The sequence below is a fragment of the Rana temporaria genome, chromosome 13 (genome assembly GCF_905171775.1).
Source record: "Rana temporaria chromosome 13, aRanTem1.1, whole genome shotgun sequence".
Lineage (NCBI taxonomy): Eukaryota > Metazoa > Chordata > Amphibia > Anura > Ranidae > Rana > Rana temporaria.
The window spans coordinates 78,437,053-78,455,750 of NC_053501.1; the positions used below are offsets into that span (position 1 = coordinate 78,437,053).

Sequence of the window (18,698 nt, forward strand, 5' to 3'; positions counted from 1 at the left end):
TGAGTGTACAGGATACTCCCTAATAACACCAAATATTAGGTGAGTCATATATATTAATGCCTTTGACACTCAAACTGTTTTTAGGCATGTATTGTATTATTCATTATGATTTTTTATTAAAAATAGTTTTTTCCTTGAAATCTAGAAGCTCCTGGAGAAGCGATTTCCCAATTTGCGAAACATGTTGAGCTATTTTTAATAGAACCTCGTGGACACTTACCCAGGAGATACTCTTTTCATTTCAGCGTGGGCATCTTCGTAACGTATATCCCCGCAACAAGCGAAACCTATCAATTGAGTATTCTCTTTGGTTCCACACGTGGTCCTTTTCCATTATGTCTTCTATTTTATGTATTTTCTTGGATGCATCTAATGTCATGTTTGTAATAATAATAGTGTAATATTAAAATATTTTGTTACTTTTTAAAAAAAAAAGTGCCTAGAAAGTCAATTTTTTTCTCTCCAAATCCTTAGCAAACTATTTCAGGATGTGGCACATTAGTTAACTAGTGTGTTGATTACCACCCATGGGCACCTGTAATCAATTATCTACCTGGTTAGTATATTGTAATGTTATTACGACTTCACGCGCTACTTCCTTACATTTCTGTTCAATGTCGCCCCTGCGCGGGCAAACCACGGCTTGTTGGGACTTTTGAAACCCCAATAAAAATATTGAAACAAAAACACACAAGTTGGAGGCGTTGACTTGCCCTCAAAATTTTACACAAATGTGTATGTAATACTTATCTCTTGAATCATTTTCCTACAATTGTAAAAGTACTTTGTGTGTCTACAGCATTCTTGTTTAGTAAAAACACGTTTTCCCTCTAAGTGTCCTCTAAGAAAAAACACAAAACACCTTCAAAAACTATATTTTATGAACTTTTGTCTCTCTTTGTGCACTATGGCAGACAAATTTGTCACAAATATTGTTAAGTAGCTGAATTATTTGGTAAAATGGAGAACGGCCTTCCAGCATTACAAATCCTTAAAGTGATACTAAAGGTTTGAATATTTAAAAAAAAAAAATAACGAACATATCAAACTTACCTCCACGTTGCAGTTCGCGTTGCACAAAATGGCCCTGAGTCTTCTGGGGTCCCTCGACGGCTCTCTCGGCTCCTCCTGCATCAGATAACGCATCATTGGATTTGATTGACAGCAGTGGGAGACAATGGCTGCGCTGCTATTAATCTATCCAATTAAGAGCTAAGAAGCTCGGGCCGAGATCCAGTGCGTTCTCGATGCGGGACTTTTGAGGGCTTAGGTATGTAAAACGGGGGGGGGGGGGGCTGGGGGGCCGGTAATTATCAGATGTTTTTTCACCTTAATGCATAGAAAGCTTTACAACCCCTTTAATTGCGGATGTGTTCTTCCTTCAGGAGACGCAATTTCCACCGAACTACAACCAAAAATTTTTGCACCAATATTACCCCCATTTTTACTTGGCAAATGGTCCGGGCAAGACTGGGGGTGTGGCAATCTGCTTTTCCAAACGGGTATCTTTTTGGCTGAAAAATAATATTTGCGACCCAGAGGGATGTTATTTGATGCTAGTAGGGCACCTGGAGGGCTCCCCTTTTTCATGAATCTCTTACTACGCGCCTAACTCGGGCCAACTTTCCTTTTTTTTAGAACTTTGCTTCATGCTGTGTCCCCTGACTTAAAGGGGATGGTCCTCTCTGTGGGGGATTCCAATGTAGCCCTAGACTATTTTTGACAAGACCAGAAGACCATTGTCTTCCTCTAGACATTACCACAAAATTGGGTCAAAACTGGCTAAAATGTTGCATTACCACAATTTGATTGATGCATGGCGGAAACTCAACCCCTCCAGGAAAGACTACACGTTCTTGTCCACGGCACCTACTCTAGAATTGCCCATTTTTACGAACCCTGATGCAGTGCCCCTCTTCCGGGCTAGAGAAATAGTAGACATGACCCGGTCAGACCACTCTTTGCTCTGGACATCGCGTGACACTTTAACAGTGAAATAGGGCCTTGCCCCATGGAGAATGAATGGATCACTTCTGAATAATCCATCAGTCTGTTTTGATATAGAACAACATCTTAACCACTTGCCGTCGCTGCACCGCCGAAATACGTCCACAAGGTGGCTCTCCTAGGCGAGACCACGTAAATGGACGTCCTGCCTATTAGCCGCCACTAGGGGCGCACGGGCGCCGCCGGAGGCGCGCGCGCGCCCCCCCCCGCTCGCCCCCGACTCCCGTGCGTGTGCCCGGCGGGCGCGATCGCCGCCGGGCACACGCGATCGCTCGGTACAGAGCGGGGAACGGGAGCTGTGTGTGTAAACACACAGCTCTCGTTCCTGTCAGCAGGGGAAATGCTGATTTTCTGTTCATACAATGTATGAACAGAAAATCAGTGTTTCCCCTAGTGAGGCCACCCCCCCCCCACAGTAAGAACACACCCAGGCATACTTAACCCCTTCCCCGCCCCCCCGGGTTAACCCCCTTCACTGCCAGTGGCATTTTTATAGTAATCTAATGCATTTTTATAGCACTGATCGCTATAAAAATGCCAATGGTCCCAAAATGTGTCAAAAATGTCCGAAGTGTCCGCCATAATGTCGCAATACCGAAAAAAAAATCGCTGATCGCCGCCATTACTAGTAAAAAAAATATTAATAAAAATGCCATAAAAATACCCCCTATTTTGTAAACGCTATAACTTTTGCGCAAACCAATCAATAAACGCTTATTGCGATTTTTTTTTACGAAAAATATGTAGAAGAATACGTATCGGCCTAAACTGAGGAAAAAAAATGTTTTTCTATATATTTTTGGGGGATATTTATTACAGCAAAAAGTAAAAAATATTCATTTTTTTCAAAATTGTCGTTCTATTTTTGTTTATAGCGCAAAAAATAAAAAACGCAGAGGTGATCAAATACCACCAAAAGAAAGCTCTATTTGTGGGAAAAAAAGGACGCCAATTTTGTTTGGGAGCCACGTCGCACGACCGCGCAATTGTCTGTTAAAGCGACGCAGTCCCGAATCGCAAAAAGTACTCTGGTCTTTGGGCAGCAATATGGTCCGGGGGGTAAGTGGTTAAGGAATATTTTGCCTCAAATAACCCTAAGGACACTTCTCCAGGGGGGTTATCGGATTCAAATAGCCTCCCATCTAAAGAACTCAGATGCGATGAAGAAAAGAGTTGTCAAAACCCAAACTTGGACCTTTGAGACAAAATAGACTGTCAGGCTGGAACTGAACCTTAGCCTGATGACTAAGGAGGAAAAAAAACAGGAATAAAAAGGGGGGGTGACTTGAGGTAGCCACTAGTGTCCCAAGTTGAAAAGAATGCTCAACAATATACAAGTATAAAAAAAAAAAAACTTTTTATTAGAAAATAATACAATTTATAAGAAACTGTAAACATCATATAATATGTGCCAACACAACATTCTCTCTCCCATATATGCTAAGGAATAGTGTAAGTGGCTCATAAAGAGTAGCCCAAGCAAAATGGCCCACAGTACAAACATGAGTCGACTGAATCTGTATGGTGGTTATCCATAGATGAGGGCCACATGCAAGATCATTGTGTTATCCCCAAATGGATCAATATGCGTTTCGCCAACTGCAGTATGCTTTGGAGCCTTATATAAAAAGGCACCAGACAACTTTTGAACTCTCTGAAATTGTACCTACGCAGGTGCTCCCATATCTTGGGGTTAAACTGACGTCTGACATTGCCACAATTGGGCAAATTACACTTCTCTCTATATGACTCTACAGAATGTGATCTGAAGACCTGGCAAGCTCACAATCTTTCCTGGATAGCTAGACTAGTGGCCGTTAAGATGTGGGTTCTCCCTAGAATACTATACTATTTTTGTTCCCTTCCGATTCCAGTTCTGCCTGTTTTCTTCTGGCAGTTACAGTCTCTGACCTATAAATTTATCTGGACCAAGGGTGACCCATTCTACTTTGTATAGGTCCAAATGGCAAGGCGGGCTAGGAGTTCCCCATTTCTGGTGATACTATAGGGCAGCATAGTTGGTCCAGTTATACAAAATTTTCGCTGAAAAATAGAGGCCTGATTAGGTCCACTTGCAGGCTAGCCTGACCCTCCGCTGGATCTCTAATGTGGTTCCCTGCAAATGAGCATCAGGCGGTGTTGAGCCCTTCCTTATCCCACTTCTTGTGTTTGTGGGACACAGCATGTAAGTGGCACTTTTTAAAATCCCCCCACTCGCCATTGGCCCCCCTTTTCAATAATCCTCATTTCCTCCCAGGCCAACAGATTAACCAGTTCACATGGTGGGTCAACAAGGGTCTATACAGAATAGCACACTTTATAGACCATAAGGGGATAAGATAAGACAACTTGGCTATTTTAAGGAAAAATCACAAATGCCCCCTGTGGAGACGTATTGTCTATGCCAAATTATCCACTTCATGCAATCCCCAAGGCCCCTTTTCACACGGGGCTGTCCGTGTACGGACTTTGCTTGCTCACCAGGGATCGCTCCGTTGATCACCACTGAGCCGGCAGATGACAGGTGAGTCTCTGCTCACTGTGCAGGGAAGGACCTGTCAGAGCTCCCCTCTCCTCTATGAGGAATCTGATGAAAACAGACCGTCTATCCGATTTCATCCGATCTGATCGATGGATGGAAAACAAGCTTCTCTCCCCAGCTTTTCAGCACATGTGAGGACGGGCAGCGAGATGATACGATCTCTCTGCTGCTTACAGTGAGGGCGGAACTGCAGTGATGCAGGAAGAGTAGTGAGAAATGTCATCTATCTGCTCGCTTGCCCACTGTACTGCTTTTCCGTTCACCCACTGGCCCGCTTACTGGCATGACTTGCCGCCCGCTCTACTCACTGGCCTGCTGCACTTACTTACCGGTCGCTTACTGACTTGACTGCCCGCCCGCTCACCCGCCAGCCACCCGGCCTGTTCGGTATTTTCTCGGGGGCAGCAATTGACCCTGAGAAAAGAGAGATGATATAATCTCTCTGCTGCCCACAGCTGCACAGTGAGGGCGGAACTGCGGTGAGGCAGGGCGAGCCGTTAGAAATGTAATTTCTCTACACGCTCACAGTACTGCCTTTCCGTTCACCCACCAGCCCGCTAACGGACCTGACTGCCCATCCGCCAGCCACCCGGCCTGCCCATTATTTTCTCGGGGGCAGCAATTGTCCCGCCCCCCCCCCCCAGGATCTACCCCTGCTCTACTCTACCCTATTCTAATTCTTTTTTCTAACTTTCTTGTTTAATGTTTCCTGTTATTGGTTCGGTTATACCATAATAATAATAATTTTTGGCAGGATGCGGCTGGGAGACCGTATGATTTGAGGTATCGGGAACGGTCCTAGTTGAGGTTGCTTTTCTATCCCACATATTCTGGAGCTATGGGTGCTCACCAGCTTACTCTACTGTTAATTGATACTTAATATTACCTGTTGATGGTTTTTGGTGCCTAGTTGCTGAGACAGCAGCTATAGTTGTTAACTTAGTACAACTGATAATAAATAAAATAAGAATACAAAAAACTGAGTCAGCAGCTTTAGATTAGATACAAAATTGCAGTACTATGTACCCTTATTCGCACCTGAAAAGGTAAATTAGCTTAACTGATAATCACTTTAATTCTCCATGCTTTTTCCTTCATTTTACAACCTGGTGATATGGTTAATACTCCTCCACACTCCAGATGGACAAGATATTGTACAGAAATTACTGATACATGATTTGTATATAAATGTTATATTTTACCAAAAATGTATATTATATTGTGTGCACTAAAATCTATTTTAATTTTGAGAAAATTTTGATTTTTATAAACACTTGAATAACAGAACATATTTGAACTGCCACCATTTTATTCTACTGGGCCTCTGCTTTCATAAAATACATAAATGTTTAAGTATTTTTTTTGTAATATACACAATATAATAATAATGTCTGTTATTTTGCACATACCCTGTGCTTCAATGCTGGTAAGCAGATTCCTCTCTGATGTTTCTAGTAGCTGCTTGCATGTTTTCCAAAGATGGGCTTGGGTACAAGCCAAATCAAATGCTGCCATAGCTGCTGGAATCAACTCTTCAACTACAGTTTTCCACAGATCAACTTTTTCTAAGCATGTGCTTCTGATCCAGAGGTCCTCCTGTAATGTTGGTACTGAACTTTCAGCAAGAGCAACTAGCTTGTCTGTTACATCAGATATAGAATAGAACACCATTCCTAAATTAAAAAAAAATATGTATAAATACTGTGCAAATGCATACTAGCTGGCATTGCAGTAGTTGGAACAAGAAAGGGTTAGAGCATAATTTTATCTAACAAAAATTCCTGTGCTGAAATCTCAGGTCGCACACTGATGGATAACTACTGTGGTACAATTGACCAAAAAAAACCCAGAGAGGTATATGTCTGTAAACTTAGAAGGAATTATTTTAAAAACAAGCATATGTAGTATATGTTGAATATAGTTAAATAGGTAGATTCAGAAAGAGTTAGGCCGGCTTATCAGTAGATAAGCCGACCTAACTCAGAATCTACGCCGACCTATGTTTAAGCGTATGCTCAAACAGAGATACGCTTAAACATATCTAAGATACGACGGCTTGCGCCGTCCTATCTTAGATTTCAATATTTCGGATGGCCGCTAGGTGGCGCTTCCATTGCGGTCGGCGTAGAATATGTAAATTAGTTGATACGCCGATTCACGAACGTACGCCCGGCCGCCGCAGTAGTTTTACGCTGTTTCCGTAAGGCATTAGCAGGCCTAAAGTTATTCCATCTATTAAGTGGAATAACAATGTTAAAGTATGGCCGCCGTTCCCGCCGCGAGATTCAAAATTTTTACGTTGTTTGCGCAAGTCGTCCACGAATTGGCATTTACGTCATTTACGTCCACGTCTAAATCAATAGGCCCATGCGGCGTACTTAGCCGCAATGCACCCTGGGAAATGTAAGCGCCCGGCGCATTAAAAAGAAAAACGTAAAAAACGTGAGGTCAAGCCTCATTACCATAAAACACGCCCCCCTCCAAGACATTTGAATTCGGCGCCCTTACGCCAGCCCGCTTTAGGCTACGCCACCGTATATTAGCAGGCAAGTACATTGAGAATCATGTACTTGCCTAGCTAACTTACGGCGGGTAGCCTAAACAGGCTAAGCTATGCCGCCGCAAGTTTGCACCGATGTACCTGAATCTACCTATAAATGTCTAAAGTTTCGTTTTTAAAGCAAGTTGGTCTCAATATAAATAAAACATGCATACCTGCAAAAAAGAAGACTTAGGCTGGGTTCACACTGCAGACTGATGCGGCTTGCAGCAGAGGTCCTGAAACGGACCAGAAGACCCATAGGACTCCTGTGCAAGCCGCTCCGGAGATATGTGAACCGGCTCCATAGAGAGCCAGTCACAATCTTGCACAAACCATAATGCACATATTTTCTACCCTGTCCAGTACTCTGAAAAGCAGTATGTAATTGTAGGCTTGCTACTGTGTTGTCCTGACAGTGTGCAGCATTTACAGCTGGCTGTTGCATAGCAATGTAAGAAGCGGACAGGTCTGCCCAAGATAAGATTAATAATCTTGCAGAAACCAAAGCCTGCCTTTCTGCTGTCATTTTGCAATTAATTTCTGGAGAAAGTGGAGAAAGGCAGGCTTTGATTCTGCCATATTGTATTCTCCAGTCTTGGACAGAGCTTCTTATGCCGATATCCAGCCACACATGCTGCACACTCCTTCAGAACAGCACAGTAGCTATCTAAAGAATAGGGGGACTGTCTTGTTCATGTTCATCTCATTCCACCCAAAAGGATAGAGATGAAACGTAACAGGCAGGGTTATCTGTAAAAAGTGGGAGGTGTTGGGCGAAAAGAAACCTTTGTAAACCTCACCTGTACCCGATGCTCATATTTGAATATTACGGGCAATGCAAATGTCAGCCGCAAGTGGACAGTGATGTAACCAACAGTTCATAGAAGTGACTGGTTGTCTTCACAGAAAATGTGCCTTTTCAATTAAAAAGTCAACATATTTTGTGGAGTACAGAAACAACTAAAGCAAAAAAGATTTGTCCTGCAACAGGTATCCCATAATAAAATAGACTATTACTTTTTTTTTTTTTTTGCCTGGAGTTCAGGTACCTTAAATCAGTACTCTAATTTCCAACAATGGATTTTGAGATGAACTGGCTTTTCACCTGTACCAGAGAATAAAGCAATTTGTGTGAAAAGCTCTCACATATAAAACCGTTATAAATAATTACTGACCTGCAGCTGCTGCATTTCCTATTGCTTGTAAAGTAGAACGACTATTTATTGTTTTTCTGATGGCCGTCTCTGAACTTTGATTTTCTATTTTTTTTTCCACCTTTGACAGCTCACCTATGACCTCCTGATAACACTCCATAAATGTCAGCTCACCATAGCTTGGATATGATTGAAGATTAAACATTTGTGCCACCTTAAAAAAATGCAAAAGCTAATTGTAAACAATTTTCACACTTCTGCGATACAAAAAGATATAAAATTCACACCAAGGCGCTCCATTTTGCGGATTAAGTTGCCGCGATTCTGCCCACGATTCAGAAACACTGCAAAACGTGGGACGCCCTTGTGAGCCCCGTTACTTTGACTTGCTCCCAAATTGCGGCACGATTTTGCCATGATTGTTGCAGAAAGAATTACGGTAAAATTGTGCAAAAGACATTCTTGTACCTTTTAGGCGAAAGGCGTCCCGCGATTCTATTTGCGTAATTTTATGACAATCAGTTGACAACTGTGGAAAATTTGCACTGCGATTTGGGTGCCATTCAAATTAACGGGGATCTCAAGGGCATCCTGTGATTTGCAGTGTTTCTGAATCGCGGCGATTCCACCTGCAAGACAGAACACTATGGTGTCATTGGACATCCATTGGGTATGGGCTCTCGTCACTGTGATATAAGGTTAGGATTCGGTGATGATTCTATATTGTATGTATGTGGATGTATGTGTGTAAGCATTTGTATATGTATGTATGTACAGTATGTATAGATATGTGTATGTGTGTATATATGAATATATATACATATGAATATGAGTAGTTAATTTTGTAAGAAGGGGGGCGGGATAGAGGGTTAATTGATTCAGATACAGATTCAGGTAATAGATGTGGGCCTGCATATTTATAATACATGGCGTGTTTCTAAATTTAAGGTGCTTTTCTGCCTGTGGAGCAAGAAACATTCACCAGCCACAGTGCCCAGATGGTGATATAAAGAAATAATTGTCTGCTTTCGTGACCTTGATAAAATAAAGGAAGACAGATCAGGCAAAATACCAAGCAGGTGGAGCAAAGGCTCAAAAACACCATATATGTGCTTGGGAGGGTTTAATTTTAATACCAACATTTTTTTTATATTTAATTTTATTTGGAATGTTTAAATAGTTTTTTGTACAATTGTACATGTTGAACTTTACAGGTTCCATATTTCATAATTTTTTAAACCATGGCTGTTCATGCGTTTTAGCAAGAAAAAATACCAAACAAAATTTTTTTTTACGTTTTAGATAAAAAAAAAAAAAAAGCACATTTAAAATGTGCAACAATTAAAAAGCTTTTATACTCGACAATGTGTGGCTTCTTATATCAATGTTGCCTAAAAACAACAAAAAATCTTTTTGGCGTTTACACTGACAATGATAGGTATTTACTAAAGGAAAACACACATGGCACTACAAGTGCACTAGGAGAACCTAGGAGAAAGATAAAAGAAACACAAGCAAAACAATAAAAACAAGATGTTTTCAGTAGAAAATATATTTTTATTAAAAGATCACATCAATCTTCATCAGGCATAGCAATGCACCCCCTACCCATAAAATATTCAAGATATTGTTGCCGCACATCATGGCCGCTTTGGGGGGGGGGGGGGGGGGGGGCAAGCCAGTAGGGTCCATCGGTTTATTTTCATCAGACGAACCAATCGTGTGTACAGGGCATAAGGGTATAATATAGTAAAAAATCTTACCTGATGAGCTTCACTATAATTTGTTCTTAAAATACATGAAATGAGCAGGGATTCAGGTGGAGAAAGCATCGTGGGAATCAGATTGTTTCTTTGCTGTAACACACAGCGGCAGTCCACATCACTCCCAACAGATATATTACTTGTACTGCTCTCTAAAACTTAAGAAGAAGCACTTTATTTAATATATGACCTTCACCTAGTGCTGACCTTTAAACGCTGTAATAAGTGACATACGGCACAAAAGTGACTCAGAGGTCAGTAGCAAGTAAGCAGAGTTACAGGGTCAGTAAGTGAAGCAGAGTTCAGAGGTCAGTAGTAATTAACGGTCAGCTTGTCGTTCAGACAAATATAGTATGGTTTTCTTCGATTTTTTTTATGTGGGTTAGCTGCATTTGGAATAGACTATTACCGTATTTATCGCGTATACCGCGCACTTTTTTGCCCTGAAAATCAGGGCAAAATCGTGGGTGCGCGGTATACGCCGATACCCGCGACGAGTTTTGAATACTGCGCCGACATATACCGAGCGCAGTACACTCGGGTATAGTCGGGCAGTCTCGGCTCCTTCCGCGCTCACGTCCTGGACGTACAGGACGTCAGCGCGGGTAGCCGAGCATTGCCGACAATACACGAGTGTACTGCGCTCTGTATATGTCGGCGCAGTATTCAAACTCGGCGCGGGAAACTAGCGGGGAGGACGCGAGGACGCCGCAGCAGGACGCCGGACCTGCCGAAGGAGGACACCGGACCCGCCGAAGAGGACACCGGGCCCGCCGCAGAAGGACACCCGAAGCCGCAGAAGGACGCCGGACCCGCCGAAGAGGACACCCGAAGCCGCAGACGAACGCCGGACCCGACGAGGCCGCCGATGGATGCCGCGCAAGACACCAAAACTGTAAGTACAAAAAAAAACTTTTTTTCCACAGGATTCGGGTCAACTTTGGGGTGTGCGCGGTATACGCGGGAGCGCGTTATACCGCGATAAATACGGTATGTCCCACAGTTTTGATGCACTTTCTGAAAGCACACCAAAACCATGCTTTCAGTTTTTGGTTTCAGAAAGTGCACCAAAACCGTGAGACATATTAAAAGTGTATGACAAACCGCAGCTAACCCACATGAAAACCACAGGTACGCTGCACTGCACCCATGGTGAGGGAAAACCGCACCGCATCACTAGGGGGAAGGAGGACAAAAAGCATGGGTACAGGAAGGATTTTGTTTTATTTAAGCCCCTCACACTGTAAACACAATATGGCCACACCCACCATGTGCCGCGGATTTCATCACCCTAATGCCAAAGCCTAATGCCAAAGACTGCACACCTGTGATTGAGATGTTTGCTTTCCAAAATGTGGTAATTTTTTGGGTGTTTCTCCTGTCCTGCCATTTCAAAGAAAATATGATAGTTAGGGAATTACAATCGTAACTTATGCTTGTTGAAAGCCCAATAGTGCTCCTTGGATTTTGGGTTCCCCTTTGGGTCATTTTTTACCAAGGAATTTTTGAAGAAAGATGATTTGCAAAATTTTATAACAAAAACGTAAAAAAAAAAAAATTTGTTCAAAGGGGTGATTATATACCACCCAAAAAAATCCTCATATAAAAAAAAAAAAAAAAAAAAATGATAGAAAAGTCATTTTGGTACAGTGTTGCATGGCTGAGTAATTGTCAAAGTGTGACAGGGCAGAAAGGGGTGTTAAAAGTCTGTTTAAGTGGTTAAAAAATTTAATTACCAAGGACCCATATGTACTAGGAAAAAAAAAGTATAAAATTATTTTAGTATGCAAAGCAGTTAAAATGTTTTTTGCTGAGTAAGCCACTGCATGGCAAATCTTATAAAAAATATTTTATATTTTAATGAAAAAATGACTGAAATGCTATAAGGGACAGGTGTAAAAATACACTTTAATAAATCACACAGTACAGTCATTGTAAAATCAATGTAAAATCCCACAGAAAGACTAAAATTGTGCGACAAAGTTACCCCCAAGACTGCCCCACACCTAAACAGAATTATACAAACAGTTAAAAGGAAAAATACAGCCAAAGCTCATTTGACTGTACTTCTCCCGTGGATCATAGGGAGACTCCACTCCACTCCACTCCACTCCAGTGACCTGTTTTCAGCAGACAGCGGGCTGAAGACCGCTGTCGGCTGATGTCACAGAGCCGGTTCAGGCTCAGGAAAGATCATGACCACCTAATCAGGATTTGCCCACATGCCTGAACCAGCACCCCACTCAGCCTCTCAGCAAGCTGGGTGACAGTCAGCAGCTCTCTGCTCACGGAGGTCTGAGAACCGAGTGATTAGTGGCATTTGATCACTTGGTTCTCAGAGTTCGAGCCGGTGGGTGACCGATGCTGCATCCAGCTAGGCAAGTATGAATAAACAAAAAAAAAAGACATTCCCATACTTCTCTTTTAAGGCAAAGACAAGGGTAAACATGTGAAGCTCAAATCATGTCAGAATGTATATACAAACTCTGCATTCTACAAATACTCTGTCAGAATGCAACATGGATAAGCATGGTTTTCCACATCTTATGTGCAATTTATCAATGTTGGAGTATTTGAACATTTCAAAGTTTTACATTCATGCTGACATGCTTAAAGAGGAGGTCCACCCTAAAAAATAAATAAATTACATAAAAAGGCTCCAAAAAAAAAAAAAAAAAAAAGTTTACTTACCAGAAATGGCAGTTGCTAGGCAGATCTTCCTAATCAGCCACTTCCTATTCCGTATTAGTCTTCCTCCTTCCCCTCCTCGCATTGTCTTCTGGTGAATGGGGCGCGCTGTCTTCTGGGACATGTGTGTATACCCAGAAGACAGTCACCCATTCACAAAGCACCGTGTGACTCACGCATGTGCAGTAAGAAACGGGCAGTGAAGGATGGCGGCGCCGGGACACGATCCGAAGGACGGATCGGCCTCAGGGGGCCCGACATCGCGGGTGCACAGGAGAGGCAAGTGTCCTTATTAAAAGTCGGCAGCTACAGTGTTTGTAGCTGCTGACTTTAAAAAAAAAAAAAAATTAAAAATTGCGGCTGGAACACTGCTTTAACCACTTAACCCCCGGACCATATTGCTGGCCAAAGACCAGAGCACTTTTTGCGATTCGGCACTGCGTCGCTTTAACTGACAACTGCGCGGTCGTGCGACGTGGCTCCCAAACAAGATTGGCGTCCTTTTTTTCCCACAAATAGAGCTTTCTTTTGGTGGTATTTGATCACCTCTGCGGTTTTTATTTTTTGCGCTATAAACAAAAATAGAGCGTCAATTTTGAAAAAAAATTATATTTTTTTACTTTTTGCTATAATAAATATCCCCCAAAAATATATTAAAAAACATTTTTTTTCCTCAGTTTAGGCCGATACGTATTCTTCTACATATTTTTCGTAAAAAAATAATCGCAATAAGCGTTTATTGACTGGTTTGCGCAAAAGTTATAGCGTTTACAAAATAGGGGGTGTTTTTATGGCATTTTTATTAATATATTTTTTTTACTAGTAATGGCGGCGATCAGCGATTTTTTTTTCGGTACTGCGACATTATGGCAGACACTTCGAACACTTTTGACACATTTTTGGGACCATTGGCATTTTTATAGCGATCAGTGCTATAAAAATGCATTGGATTACTATAAAAATGCCACTGGCAGTGAAGGGGTTAACACTAGGGGGCGGGGAAGGGGTTAAGTATGTTCCCTGGGTGTGTTCTTACTGTGGGGGGGGGGGGGGTGGCCTCACTAGGGGAAACACTGATCCTCTGTTCATACATTGTATGAACAGAGCATCAGCATTTCCCCCCCTGACAGGTCCGGGAGCTGTGTGTTTACACACACAGCTCCCGGTCCCCGCTCTGTAACGAGCAATCGCGGATGCCCGGCGGAGATCGCACCCGCACGGGAGTCACGGACGAGCGCGGGGCGCGCCCCTAGTGGCCGCAAAGAGTCGACGTAGTATGACGGGCTCTCGCCCAGGAGAGCCGACCTGCCGCCGTAGAATGACGGCGGCTGGTCGGCAAGTAGTTAACCACTTGACCACTGGGCACTTAAACCCACTTAATAACCAGACTAATTTTCAGCTTTCGGTGCTCTCACATTTTGAATGACAATTACTCTTTTTCTCTTTTCTCTTTCACACAAATAGAGCTTTCTTTTGGTGGTATTTATTTTTTGTGCTATAAGAGGAAAAAAGACAAAAATTCTGTTTCTTTGTTTCTGTTATAAAATTTAGCAAATTAGTAATTTTTCTTCATAAATTTTGGCCAAAATTTATACTGCTACATATCTTTGGTAAAAATAAGTACAACTTGGTGTATATTATTTGGTCTTTGTGAAAGTTATAGTCCACAAGCTATGGTGCCAATCTCTAAAAATCTAATTTCTTGAGACCCTAACATGCCAGAAAAGTACAAATACCCCCCAAATGACCCATTTTTGGAAAGAAGACATTTCAAGGTATTTAGAAAGAGGCATGTTGAGTTTTTTGAATTTGTAATTTTTTCCCACAATTCTTTGCAAAATCAAGATTTTATTTTTCTTTATGTTTTTAAAACTAAAATTGTCATATTAGCAGGTTATTTCTAACACACAGCATATGCATACCACAAATTACACCCCAAAACACATTCTGCTATTCCTCCCGAGTATGGCGATACCACATGTGTGAGACTTTTACACAGCGTGGCCACATACAGAGGCCCCACCTTCAGGCGTTCTGGAGCACCCAGACCAATTCTGACATTCCTCTCCTACATGTAAAAATCATCATTTATTTGCTAGAAAATTACATAGAACCCCAAAACATTAAATATGCTTTTTTAGCAAAGACCTTAGAGAATACAATGGTGGTCGTTGCAACTTTTCTAATGCTTTTTATACAGAAAAAAAACAGTATAGTTAGCCCAATGTTTTTGCATAATGTGAAAGATGAAGTTACGCCGAGTAAATAGATACCCAACATCTCACCCTTCAAAATTGCAAAAGCTCGTGGAATGGCGCCAAACTTTGCTACTTAAAAATACCCATAGGCGACGCTTTAAATATTTTTACTGGTTACATGTTTTTAGTTACAGAGGAGGTCTAGGGCCAAAATGATTGCTCTCGCTCTAACGTTCACAGAGATACCTCACATGTGTGGTTTGAACAACATTTTCATATGTGGGCGGGACTTGCGTATGCATTCGCTTCTGTATGTGAGCTCACGGGGACAGGGGTGCTTTAAAAAAAATATTTATATTTTATTGTTCATTTTACTTTATTTATTTTAGTTTGACACTTTTTTTCCCACAAAAATAAAATGTTTTGATCACTTTTATTCCTATTACAAGGAATGTAAACATCCCTTGTAATAGGAATATGGCATGACAGGTCCTCTTTACAGGGAGATGTGGGGTCAATAAGACCCCACATCTCACCTCCAGTCTGGGAAGCCTGATAAAAAAAAAAAAAAAGTGTAGCGTTGTGTCGGTAGAAGCACCAGAGGACTGCGGGGGGGGGGGGGCATACCTTCTCGCCTCTTGTAAAAATGATCAAGTTGCGGAACAGCCGCTAAGATCATTCTTATGGTGTAGGGACTCGCCGGCTAAAAAAGCTGATATCTGAATAATGCCTGTAGCTGCAGGCATCATTCAGATATCCCTGCACAAAGTCAAGGATGTCATATGATGGCTGGCGGGTAGTGGGTATTGCAGAGTATTGCACAAAATATTGCACGGGGTATTGCAGAGTATTGCCCTGGGTATTGCAGAGTATTGCACTGGATATGGCAGAGTATTGCACTGGGTATGGCAGAGTATTGCACTGGGTATGGCACAGTATGGGCAGGGATGGCTGGATCTGTGACTGCAACTGTCACAGATCCAGCCCACAGTGCTGCTGCCTCCGCTCTCCCCCTCTCCTCTCACACTGTACCGATCGGTACAGAGAGGGGAGGGAGGTTTGTTTACAAGTGATCGCTCCGTCATTGGACGGAGCGATCACGTGGTAAACGGTCGCTATTGGCGCCGATTTACCGTGATGCGCCGGGTCCTCTGGACCCCACGGTCACGGAGACTCCCGTGTGCGCGCCCCAGGGGGCACGATTCTGGGAGGACGTTATCCGATGTCCTCTCACAGTTAAGGAACCACGCTGCCACCGTTGTTCGGCGGTGGTTAAGTGGTTAAAGTGATTGTAAAGTATTTTTTTTTCTATCAAAATAGCAAACATGTTATACTTGCCTGCTCTGTGAGTGGTTTTGCACAGGGCAGCCCGAATCTTCCTTCTCGGGTCCCTCTACTGTGCTCCTGGCCCCTCCCTCATGTTGAGTGCCCCCAAAACAAGAAGTTTGCTATGGGGCACCTGAGTCGAGCTGCAGCTCTGTGTCCATTTAGACACAGAGCCAAGCCTAGGCCCCTTTCCTTCCCCATTGGCTGACTGAGATTAATTGAAAGCAGGAGCCCATGGCGCCGCTGCCATGTCTTAGCCAATCAGGAGGGAGAGTCCCGCATTAAGATAAAAAAATAAAACTTTACAATCCCTTTAACTCTAATGTATGCTGCTGTTCTGGGATTTACAACCTACAGACCACCTAATTCTGCCTTACAAACTACTTTTTAGGACATGTACTGCAGTAAGACGTGTAAAATTGTCCCCCACCACAAATGTGCCGTCTTGTTGACACCCCCAAACATCTAGCAAATATGCATACACTGGTGCCCACTAAAGTGCATGGTACCACAGTACCATGTGTTCTGGTGCAGCGCAACTTAAAAAAATCATGCCAGCAACATTGGTGTGTGTCTCATGAGCATAGAACAGCCCATTAGGGAAAGGGGGAAAAAACAAGCACGCTTGGACACAACTCCTGGTCTGAACGAGCCCTCAGACTGGTGTTTTCCCCCGGGATTGTGCACAATTCTAAAGGGTTCATTGACTAAAAAAAAGGTTGAAAAACACTTGTTTCTGTTTATCATTTACTATACTCGATTTGAAAGACATAAGAAGCACTTACCTGCATTTCTGTTGCTCATGACCACCTTGTATCTCCACTGAGCTTCAAAAATATATTTAGATAGTTTAGCCACTCTGCTGCTGAAATCCTCTGAAGAAATTGGTGCACTTACACCCTTAAGTAGGCTTTGCTCATCATTTAGGGAGAAACCATTTGGATGAAGAGAGTTTTTTATAAGCTCCACTTGTTCTCCCAACATTTTTAGGAAGCTATCCAATACAATTTCATCAGCTAAAAATCCAGTCAACCCAGCAGTAAAATGTTTTAGGTTTATGTAGTTCGCCTCAGCACTGTTCCATAAAGTGCAGTGAATGTTATTCGTAGTATTAAATGGTAATTCTTGAAAACTTTCAGTTATATTGCTATTGATCAGGTTGCTACTAGTATGTTGAGGACTAATGAAAGGTGATATCACCAACCCTTCCGTATCAATATTGATGTCCAAGTTCCCAGGTCTACCAACATTTACACCTGTGTCTTTTTTAATCTCTTCCATGGAACAGACATCAACCAGTGGAGTCTCTGGTGCCAAATCATTCAGTGACGCAAACATTAACGAGAAAATGTTCTCCACAAGCTCCAGCTTCAGTCGAGGAGGCAGCAGACATAAATAATAACCACATTTTGTGAAATACTGTAAAAAAAGGCCTATGGGGTCTGAGACTGGAAAAAAAGAAAAAAAAACATTAGCAAATGTAATCTCAAAACAAAGACAAACAAGTCAAAAATGAGTCTAAAACGTAAAGAACAATACCTTGAGAGAGACAGTTCTCCCTGCCAGGTTCTTTCAGAAATTCTGCATCCACAAGAGATCCATCCATTTGGTTGGCATTACTGTTCCTGCCCTGAGCACGTTTATTAGCTTGGATACAAAGGGCATACATTGCATACTTTAATCCACAAAATGCCTGAAACATAACAGTGCTTCGTTGCTGTGCCAGGTCATGTGCTTCCCTCTGATTTACAGAAACTGCAAGAATGATGTAAGATAATATTAGAAAGCACATGTATCTAAATTTAAACTGTAACAACTTGCCATCATTATAAACATGTTATATTACAATGTTGTGATTCTAAAAAAGATAACAAGAGAATTCTACTGCTAAACACAGCACGCGTTTTAACCCAGGGGCAGTTTGACCCTCGTCAATCCTCCCCACATATAGGCAGGGTTTTTAGGGTTTTTAGTAAAGCATTCTAATCCATAAACTGGAACTATGACAAAACTTTTTTTTTACAGTACACCTAGTCTGGTTAACCTTTGTGCACTTAGGCTTGGTTCACATCTATGCAGTTTGCTTTTGGTTCATTTCTGCAGCGCTTTTGCAGTGAATTTTGCATCTTTGCACACGCGATTTGCGTTTTGAAGTTTTATGGGGGGTTTTTTGACCCAATTTGTTGGGCAGATTAACCCAATCCCCACTTGTGTGACTTCTCATTTAACTTTGGAACCAAGTCATACCCCATGTCTCCCTATGGTAACTGTCCATATCTGTGCAGCTCCAAAGTAGTTCCTGCACTACTTTGGTCCGACTTTCATGTGACTTGAGGTCTATAGGCCTCAAAGTAAACCCTCAAAAGTTGCAGGAAAGTCGTACCCCCCTTCATGATATATGTGAAGTTGGGTGCAACTTGTGAAACGCCAGAAATGAAAAAAATAAATAAAAGGGGTCTAGTATGTATTTCTGGGGGA

General features: G+C 42.2%; 1 protein-coding gene across 2 annotated transcripts in view; it reads right to left on the reverse strand.

Annotated features, from left to right (window-relative positions):
* The window catches only part of ZFYVE26 (zinc finger FYVE-type containing 26), a 499,004-nt gene that overhangs the window by 328,147 nt on the left and 152,159 nt on the right, over positions 1 to 18,698 (reverse strand). For both annotated transcript variants that reach the window (XM_040332529.1, XM_040332530.1), the window contains exons 9-13: positions 17,760 to 17,975; positions 17,006 to 17,668; positions 10,009 to 10,166; positions 8,267 to 8,459; positions 5,959 to 6,222 (exon numbers count right to left, since the gene is read on the reverse strand). In XM_040332529.1, the coding sequence (XP_040188463.1) occupies positions 5,959 to 6,222; positions 8,267 to 8,459; positions 10,009 to 10,166; positions 17,006 to 17,668; positions 17,760 to 17,975 (1,494 nt within the window). The remainder of the gene's footprint in view (positions 1 to 5,958; positions 6,223 to 8,266; positions 8,460 to 10,008; positions 10,167 to 17,005; positions 17,669 to 17,759; positions 17,976 to 18,698) is intronic.